Source organism: Vanacampus margaritifer, chromosome 5 (genome assembly GCF_051991255.1).
Source record: "Vanacampus margaritifer isolate UIUO_Vmar chromosome 5, RoL_Vmar_1.0, whole genome shotgun sequence".
In the NCBI taxonomy this organism is placed as follows: Eukaryota; Metazoa; Chordata; class Actinopteri; order Syngnathiformes; family Syngnathidae; genus Vanacampus; species Vanacampus margaritifer.
In genome coordinates, this window is record NC_135436.1 from 20,208,930 (window position 1) to 20,218,475 (window position 9,546).

Below are 9,546 nucleotides of genomic sequence, written 5' to 3' on the forward strand. Positions count from 1 at the left end.
GCCTAAGTAGCTTCATCAATGGACTTAAGTGACTGTTATATGACTTTTGTATTTTCCATGAAAATTTATTGTTTTATGGTCTAAATATTAACGCTTGAACAGGGACTTGAATCCTGGACCCTCAGATTAAAAGTCTGATGCACTACCGACTGAGCTATCCAGGCTCTGAGATAAACCTTCTGTGTGTCCTACTACAAAATAAAACCACAACACCAAGTGGCAGTAGGAGACAAAGAACAGCCAAAGTAGCTTCATCAATGGACTTTAGTGACTGTTATATGACTTTTATACTTTCCATGAAAATTTGTTGTTTGTTGGTCTAAATATCAACGCCTGAACAGGGACTTGAACCCTGGACCCTCAGATTAAAAGTCTGATGCTCTACCGACTGAGCTATACAGGCTCTGAAGTGACGCTTCTGTGTGTCCTACTACAAACTAAAAGCACAACACCGAGTGGCAGAGAGAGACTAAGAACGGCCTCAGTAGCTTCATCAATGGACTTAAGTGACTGTTATATGACTTTTGTATTTTCAATAAAAAAATATTGTTTTTTGGGGGGTATTTTGCCTCAATATGAACGCCTTGAACAAGGACTTTAACCCTGGACACTCAAATTAAAAGTCTGATGCTGCACTTATTCAAATCCCAGGCTCTCTCAGGTTCTACCCTGGTCGACCCATATCTCCCAAATGCCCATACAGTATATACTTGTTTACATGTATGGCCACAATTGAGACTGAATGTCACCCTGCTTCTATTTGTTCATGTGAACGTGCGTAATAATGTTGCAGTGGAGCAGATCTACTCTCAGATGCCTGTGAAGAAAGAATCACCACATACAACTGTGAGTCTTTGAAAACCCTTACAGTCCATCCATGCATACATCCACATATTATCATTCACAAATCATTTGTACAATGCTACTTCTACATTGTCATGGTTCTAATGTGCTCTGTATAGTTGCTGCATTCAGGAAGCTCACATGGCATCAACATGGACAAGGACCCAGATTCTTCAGATGACGACTATGATGATGTGGATGCGTAAGCGCCTCCCATACACAATCGCACTCACATGCTCAGTGCTCACTCACAAACTCTCACTGACATACACACACGATCCACTCTCTGTCTACCCACAGTGTCACGATGCCAGCGGACCAAATGCCACCTCCACTTCCCCCCAGGGTAAAAAAACAATCTTAGGACTTCATAAAAAGTGTACTGCAGTAACTGAAATTAACTCATTCACTGCCATTGACGGCTATATACGTCAAAAATTCATTTGAACTATTTCTATTAGTTTAACATTTTTCCCACTTTTGTTATGAGTATGAAAACCTAGGGGAAAAAAATATTGTACATTTAGATATCAAATTTGTGATTAATCGTGAGTTAACTAGTGAAGTCATGCGATTAATTATGATTAAAAATGTAATCACCTGATGCCCCTAATTTTTATTAAAATTTTTGTCTTTAAGAAGAAAAAAAAATATTAAAACTTTTTTTTTAATTATTAAAATTACTTTAAAAAAAAAGAAGAAGAACACATTATTAAAAATTAGGGGCATCAGGCGATTAATTTTTTTCGTAATTAATTGCATGACTTCACGAGTTAACTCACGATTAATCACAAATTTTATATCTGTTCTAAATGTACAATATTTTTTTTCTTAGGTTTTCATACTCTTGTTAACAAAACTGGAAAAAATGTTAAACTAATAGCAATAGTGCAAATTCATTTTTGACGTCTATAGCCATCAATGGCAGTGAATGAGTTAATCAAAGCATGTGTGATTGTGCTTGGGTTTGTAGCCTAAAGTGCGTTCGAGCTCAGAGGAAATTATTTGGGTAGATGACGGTGCTGTTAAGCCGTCTTCACTGTGCGTCCCATCGCCCCTCATCAGGACGTCCAGTGGGACACATGTTAAAGGAACTGCGCACCCGAGATTCATGAGACACTCAGGTCAGACAGGTGATTTTATTGATGGACTTCCGTACCATCATTGATAGACATTTAAGACTGTATTGATGAACTTTAGTCAGTTTTTTAAAAATGATTTTAGTGATGGCCTATTGTGATTATTGACTGACTTTATTTAGAGACTTAACTGACTTTTTAGTGACTTGATTGAAGGATTTGAATTACTTTTGATGGGCTTTATTAACTTTATCTCATGACTTGATTGATGTACATTTGTGACTTCATTACTTTATTGATAAACTGAAGCGACTTCAATGAGAGACTTTAGTGACATTATTTTAAGTGACTTCAGTTGACTTCAGTTCAGACTTGAGTTACTTCAGTGATCAACGTTAGTAATTTTAGTGACTTTACTAATGGCCTTTAAAGACTTTTTTGAGGAACTTTTGTGGCTTTTTTTTATACACTTTATTGAATCATGTTAGTGACTTGATTGACCGTGCGCGTGTTTGTGTGTGTCTGGATGCGTGCAGACCCCGTGTCCTTCCAATTGTTAGACCAAAAGATGGCGCCCTTACCTCCTGAGTTGCCTCCAAAAAGCAGACGCAGACACCAGCAGAAGCCCTGCTCGTCAAAGGTATGAGCCCGAGTATTGAAGTCTACTAGCTATTATTACACTGAAAACCTCTTGTGTTTTTGTTTGTTTGTCAGGACCCTGGCAAGTGTGTGAATCCTCTCAAGAAACCTCTTGTGAGTTTTTGGACTTGATCAATGGTCTATTGACTGACTACAGTGACTTTATTGATGGACTTGAAGTGAGACTCATAAGTGAAGCGACTTCATTGATTAATATATTGCTAGACCATTGTTAACTCATTCACTGCCATTGACGACTATAGACGTCAAAAATTCATGTGAACTATTTCTATTAGTTTAACAATTTTTCATTAAATTTTTTATGAAAACCTATATTTTTTTTATTGTACATTAATAATAGATATAAAATTATAATGCTATTAATTACGATTAAACGCCCCTTATTTATTTATTTTAAATTAGGCCCATCAGGCGATTAATTTTTTTCATTGTAATGAATCACATGACTTCACTAGTTAACTAACGATTAATCACAAATTTTATGTTCTAAAATTACAATAAAACTTTTTTTTCTAGGTTTTCATACTTTTGTTAGCAAAAGTTGATTTTTTAAAAAACTAATAGAAATAGTTCAAATGAATTTTTGACATCTATAGCCGTCAATTGCAGTGAATGAGTTAAGTGCCTGAAGTGACTTTAACACTGACTTAAGTGACTATTCACAGAGTAGCAAACTAGCAACATTATTGATTAAGTTGATGATTTTTAGTGACTTAATGGGATTTAATGGCTGTATTTATTGACTTTATTCATGGAATTGTTTATTGTACTTAAGTGAATTTATTGATAATGACTGTCAACGTAAGTGATGTACAGTACCTCGTACTTAAGTAAATATAATGATGGACTTTAATGATGACGTTTTTTGACTCTATTAATAGACGTGTGACATTAGTGGCTATTATTGGACTAGAGATATTATTGATTAACTTTTAATTGTATTGAATTCATTTATTGACTTTAATGATTGTATCTGTGGACTTCAGTGATGGAATCTCCTGACTATTAATTACTTTATTTTAGGAACTTTATTTATAGGTGCACTTTAGTGATGTCATTGTTAGACTGTAATAATTGTATTAATTCTCACCTCTTTCACTAAATTCTGATGAAGTGGAGTCGGGACTTGAGCCCTGGATCCTCAGATTAAAAGTCTGATGCTCTATGCAGTCTCTGAGTGTGCACTACTGCGATGAACTGTGGACTCGTGTGTAGACAATTGGACATTGATGGTCTTAAGTTAGTTTATTAATATATATAAGTTACTTTATTAATGCACTTTAAAGATTTAATTACTGAACTTGATTGACTTTTTTTGTTATACAGTGCTTCACTGATGGACTTGAGTGACTATATTGATGGACTTTAAACACTTTATTGACTTTATTGATTCATTGTAGTGAGTTTATTGATTGACTCTGATGACATTATTGATTAACTATATGAATGGACTCCGGTGAGACTGATGCTATACCATCCAGACTCTAAGCTCACGTCTCAGTACAAGCCATCAAACTGCTTGTGGTGGTACAATCCAATGTCCTCCCTCCTCGTTCAGGTCTACTTTAAGAAAATTTTCCACGGCTGTCCTCTCAAAGTCAAGTGTTCCACCACCTGGGAACACCCAGACACAAAAGGTACCAACGAATTATGATTACATTGTTTTCAGTGAGATCAATCTTCGCATTTCTGATCCCCATCTCTAGACCAGCACCTGATTGTGGGCGCAGAGGAAGGCATCTACACACTCAACCTCAACAGCTCGGAGGCCACCATGGAGCTGGTATGCTTACTTTGTGGGTTATTCTACTTGTTTTATTTATTTTGATGGTGCATTGAGGTGGTTGTCAAGAATAACTGCATTGCGCTTGTTTTAATCTTATACTGTATGACACGCAAAGCACATGTTTTTGAGTGTTTTGTGGATTGTTTCATTGTATTGTACTGTATTGCTGGTCATGTTTTATGTTATGTTTGTTTTATGTTGTGTTTCTGTAAGCCGCTTTGTGACAGCTCAGGCTGTTTGAAAGCGCTATATGAAGATATAAAGATGACTTGACTTGACATTGAGCGATCTCACGCCGAGCTTGACAGCATGAGTGATGGACATTTTTTTTTCTATTATGTAGATTATTTCTCTGACTTTGTGGATTATGATTATTCATTGTGGTTTATTTTTTTGTGCAAGATGATGGTTATCATGAATCACTGGCAAGAGGAGTGATCGCATTAATCGTGTATGACTCGTGCATAATCAGGCACATGTTTTCAAGCATGCCCTGGGCTGTTGATTTTGTGGATTATTCAGTTGTAATGGTTATTTCTATTGTGCAAAGTGGCAGTTGTCATGTGTGTTTTGTGGAAAACACTACTTCACTTTTATATTTTTATGCAGGATCGTGAGTGATCGGCAGTAACAATGAATACACAGAGACTGGTATACTGTGCTAGAATAATTGTGTCCTTTTTTCCCCGCAAACAGCAATCAACACACTTCAACGCTAAACAGCATAATATAATCACATCAGCGCTTACCTTGACACTAGACCGGAGAGCCGACGTTCCGGGTAGAACGAGCTGCTTAACGGCTGGGCGAACGTACGCTTCCCTCAGCTGACTCTACCCAAACCGCGCGCCGCTCCGTCTTTTATTCTTTAACAAGTAGGGATGAGCGTGAGAAGCCGGGCTGGCCAAGCCCTCTCCCAGGCACCCTTTTTATGAGTCGTGTCCTGCTTTGAAAACATGTTTCTGAAATAGGGAGGACTTCAGGCGTCCTGCCTCGAAAACATGTTTTCGAAATAGGGAGGACTGCAGTATAAACAAGGCATTCAACTTAAGAGTTCCCAGGCTCGATTCCACCAACAGTTCAGCCTTATATAAGAGGTTACATGAGGACATATCAAACCATGGTTATTTTCCATTCACATGTGTAATTGGCGAGAGAAGCAATCGCAATCATCTCGTGTGATACCTACAAAGCATGGGAATGCTATCAAAGCATACTACGGGCATTCATTTAAAATGTGTTGATTATTTCCAAGTGGACCCTGAGAGAAAATGCTAACCTGATGATGTGTTTTCTTCCAATACAGTTGTACCCTGGCAAGTGCACCTGGGTCTACAGCTGCCACAATGTCCTCATGTCCGTATCGGGTATGTCTCCATCGCCTTCTTAAGGACGTTGAGGAACATTTTGAGGTGATGTATGAAGGATCTCATCAGAGAAGATCCTGTTGATTGTTTTTTTCAGGGAAATCATCGCAGCTTCACTCCCATTCCCTGAAGGAGCTTTACGAGCAGGCTCGCAGGGACCAAAGGATGGTGGCACTGCCCACTCATCGGCTGTTGCCGCGGTAACGCCGGATGCAGCACCACATTGCCGTCTCCAGCGTGTGTTTTGTCCCACCTAAGAAAACGTGTTTTTGTGTCTTTAGGAAATATGCTGTGACGTGTAAAATTGCTGACACCAAAGGATGCAGGACGTGCTCAGTTGGTACTCACAATTATGACAATTACTACAAATGCTGCAAATACTGTGTTTTCCTTATACATCCCAATGCTGTTTTTCTCTCCTGATTTTTTTTACATATGTTTTCCTTTTATCAGCTGACAACTTCCTGTGCTGCGCGCTGGAGTCGAGCGTGGTGCTGCTGCAGTGGTACGAGCCGATGAACAAGTTCATGCTGATCAAGGTAGGCAGAGCTGCAACAAGGGGAGATTTTTTTTCATATTTTTTAAAACACTGTACAAACCACTATGATGTTGTTCTGTCAATGTAGCATTTTGACTTTCCCCTCACCAACCCCCTTTGGGTGTTTGAGACGGTGCTGGACCCCCAGCAAGAGTATCCGCTGGTCTGTATCGGTGTCTTTCGGGGGTCTGGTCCCGCACTGCCCGTCGCTTTGGAGTACATCAACCTCAACTCCAGCACTTCCTGGTTCAAGCACAATGAGATGGGTGAGCACACCCCTGGGACATAATTCTATTCGTTTCTCTGTGTGTGTTTGGGATTTTGTGTATGTGTGTCATTGTAATTCCCAAATCACAAAAATTACTGTGCCCCGTGGCTGCAGAGGTAGCTCTCTACTTTTTACAACTGAATGGAATATTAATAGAGAGGTTGTTCTGTCTTAATTATGATCGTTGACTTGTTTGCATCTCAAATGAATGATGCCATTCCCGGTGGTAGGGTGTGCCTCCAACTTGGAGCAGGCTAGTCTCTCCTAACTAAGCTTTGTTGCATGAACTGATGAAGCCTTTTTGGATTACAGACAAAATGTTTTCTAAGAGAAACAGCAGGCCAGTTGTGACCGATTCATATGCCCTATATGAGAAATTTAAAAATGCCCGTTTGTAGCTCACTTACGTATTTTCTGAACAAGTAAGGAATACAGTGTTTTCATCTTATAGCTGTTTTTAAGGCTTTATCGCATGTGCTTTACTTAATTGTCTTAAGTCAAAACTATCACCGCCACTGTATTTGTATTGTCACAGACCAAGGCCACCCGGGTGCCATGCAAGTCAACCAGTTGGACAGCAACTCTCTGCTTGTCCTATTAGAAGGTAATTTCATGTTTTTTAATCCTCATGCTGTATAATGTTTTTTTAATTGTGTGTCAATTGTCTTTCACACTGCAGGGACAGTACACATCGTCTGCTTGGACGGGGCGCTAAAGAGCGGGCAGCCTCACGAGACCACCTTCTCACACAATGTGGAGTCTGTAGGTGAGTCCCATCAGGAGGAAAGAGGGTACACATAAGAAGACTGTATAGTGTGAGTGTGCCATGTTGCATTGTGGGTAATGGAGTTCTTTGTAAGATTGTTTTCGTTTGGCTAAAGAGAGGAAAATATCAGAAACTACATTTGTCTACTAATTTTTATTTATTTTAGGGGTGGGGTAAATATGATATGGATTAAATCTTTAAATGAAAGACAGTTCTAAGCTCATCATTACAGGATGCATTTGCACAATTTCTTCCAAATCACAATGCTTGAACAGGGACTTGAACCCTGGACCCTCAGATTAAAAGTCTGACACTCTACCAACTGAGCTAAAGCTACCGAAGCTCTGACACCCGTAGTAAGACAGTTCAAAATGTTTTTCCAGTGTATTTGGAGAACACTTTGTTAGCCGTGTGGCGTCATGGCTGGCTGAGGATGGAAAGAGGTGTCACCAAGGTGTTAGAGGAGACGACCGACCCCAGGAAAATCTACCGGCTAGTACAATCTGACAGGTTTGACATTTTTCCTTTTTGTTTAGAGCTGCTTCCAACCTGATGTCATTTAAAACATCCGACCACAGTAGAATCCAATCCAGTAGTCACTTCGAAGAAAAGGCACTGTTACAACCACAATGTCATAAAGTAAGCGAAACAGTCATTTCGGGGAGGGGGGGAGGAATCAAAACATGCGAGGTGCTGTAATTCCACTCCAGTCCTGTAGGTGGTGGTAATTTACATTACAAAATGGCTTGTCACAAGATTTTTTGTCTCCATTTTAATCTTCATGAGTAAATTAATTGGAAGCCTGATGAAAGCAGCCCGCCTCCTCCCCCCACAATAATAACGTAAACTAACTTAATATTTACTGTAACTTACTGGACATTCACCAACGTCATGCTAACAATTGCAAATAGAGGAAAAAGGTGTACAGTACTTGGCTATTTTAGTATTACAGTAAATCTCTGTTTATGATAGGAGATACGTTCTAATCAAGACCCACCCACAATATGTGAAAATCCGCTCAATAGACAGAACATGTTAAGAAAACGTTTTACCCCCACACATGCTTTGAACACATTTAAATGTATTAAAACACACCTCTATCGCTAGCAGTTTTCCAAGTAAGCCCCCAAAAAATGGTACATTTGAACAACAAAATGTTCAACTAAACCATCAAATTTAATTTGATAAAAGTTAGCTTGCTTGCTAACATAATGCAAAAGGGAATAGACAAAAATTTGCATAGGTGTTGGTATTTATAGACATTCAAACAACTGTTACTTTAATGCACACAAAGCATCAACACATACAGTAACAACTAGAGCACATTTCAGTACTTACAGACATACTGTACAGTATATTATCTCTCGTCTGTGGGAATGATGAATATTGAAATGGCCAAATGTTGTACTAGAATAAATAGATTGAAGGTGCATCCTTTTCTTCTTGCTTTTATTTATGCTGCATGGCCTCCTGTAGCATTCATTGTACTTGTAAAAATCACATTTGAGCATAATTTTAATAAAAAGTGTCAAATGTACAGCAATAACACCATTCACTATGACGTCCATGCAGGTTGGTTGTCTTGGAGACACACCACACCGACGACCCTTCTGGGCTGTCCAACCTGTACTTGCTGGAGATTGCTGAGAAGTACGTCATGCTTCCCTAATGCCCACGAGCAGAGCCTCATGGGATTTGTGGCGTTTCCATGCAGGACTCCTACAACACGAGAGGCTTGACCTCACTTGGTGAAACTGGATTCAGTGCAATCGGTGGAATCCAGTCACTGAATTCTCAGTCAATGCTGATGTGACCAATGTAACATTGCCATGTATTAAAGTAATTTTAAGTCTCCATGAGGTCACTTGTCCAGTAATATTTCATTGTTTTAAATATGTCTTTATTTTATAAATAAGTATAAGAATGAATATTCAAAAATGTTTATTGTTAATTTTATACAGTCATGTAAGGTAAAAAAGCCTTAAACAGTAAGGAATACAGTTGTGCAAAAATTAAAACAAAGGTGAATGGTTTAGGCGCCACCCAAAAATATATATATAAACAGTAATATTGTTGCATTAATGAGGTAGATACAGAATTACAGAGCAAATACAAAAATATAGAGAAAGAGTACAGTGGTTAGAGTAGCCAAAGCAAACTTATGTAAGAGTGTTGTTACTTTAGAATAATGTTATGCAAGTGAAAATAATAATAAAAAAGTAGCCCTCCAAAAAATGAC

The 9,546-nt window shown here is 38.6% G+C and overlaps 1 protein-coding gene and 3 non-coding genes across 7 annotated transcripts in view; 1 reads left to right on the forward strand and 3 right to left on the reverse strand.

Annotated features, from left to right (window-relative positions):
• Window positions 1–9,161, forward strand: part of map4k1 (mitogen-activated protein kinase kinase kinase kinase 1) — a 29,271-nt gene extending 20,110 nt beyond the window's left edge. For 3 of the 4 annotated variants that reach the window (XM_077566012.1, XM_077566013.1, XM_077566011.1), the window contains 17 exons: window positions 794–846; window positions 963–1,045; window positions 1,144–1,189; window positions 1,817–1,976; window positions 2,459–2,562; window positions 2,637–2,675; window positions 4,141–4,219; window positions 4,289–4,365; window positions 5,675–5,735; window positions 5,833–5,935; window positions 6,017–6,075; window positions 6,189–6,274; window positions 6,362–6,539; window positions 7,077–7,145; window positions 7,221–7,307; window positions 7,691–7,817; window positions 8,880–9,161. In XM_077566012.1, the coding sequence (XP_077422138.1) occupies window positions 794–846; window positions 963–1,045; window positions 1,144–1,189; window positions 1,817–1,976; window positions 2,459–2,562; window positions 2,637–2,675; window positions 4,141–4,219; window positions 4,289–4,365; window positions 5,675–5,735; window positions 5,833–5,935; window positions 6,017–6,075; window positions 6,189–6,274; window positions 6,362–6,539; window positions 7,077–7,145; window positions 7,221–7,307; window positions 7,691–7,817; window positions 8,880–8,976 (1,508 nt within the window). In that variant the 3' untranslated portion in view covers window positions 8,977–9,161. The remainder of the gene's footprint in view (window positions 1–793; window positions 847–962; window positions 1,046–1,143; window positions 1,190–1,816; window positions 1,977–2,458; window positions 2,563–2,636; window positions 2,676–4,140; window positions 4,220–4,288; window positions 4,366–5,674; window positions 5,736–5,832; window positions 5,936–6,016; window positions 6,076–6,188; window positions 6,275–6,361; window positions 6,540–7,076; window positions 7,146–7,220; window positions 7,308–7,690; window positions 7,818–8,879) is intronic. The other variant, XM_077566014.1, reaches the window with a different exon arrangement.
• On the reverse strand, window positions 92–164 carry trnak-uuu (transfer RNA lysine (anticodon UUU)). Its single transcript has one exon. It is a non-coding gene; the product is annotated as a tRNA-Lys (tRNA).
• Window positions 331–403, reverse strand: trnak-uuu (transfer RNA lysine (anticodon UUU)). Its single transcript has one exon. It is a non-coding gene; the product is annotated as a tRNA-Lys (tRNA).
• On the reverse strand, window positions 7,572–7,650 carry trnak-uuu (transfer RNA lysine (anticodon UUU)). The gene has a single exon. It is a non-coding gene; the product is annotated as a tRNA-Lys (tRNA).
• Window positions 9,162–9,546: the final 385 nt, after the last annotated feature.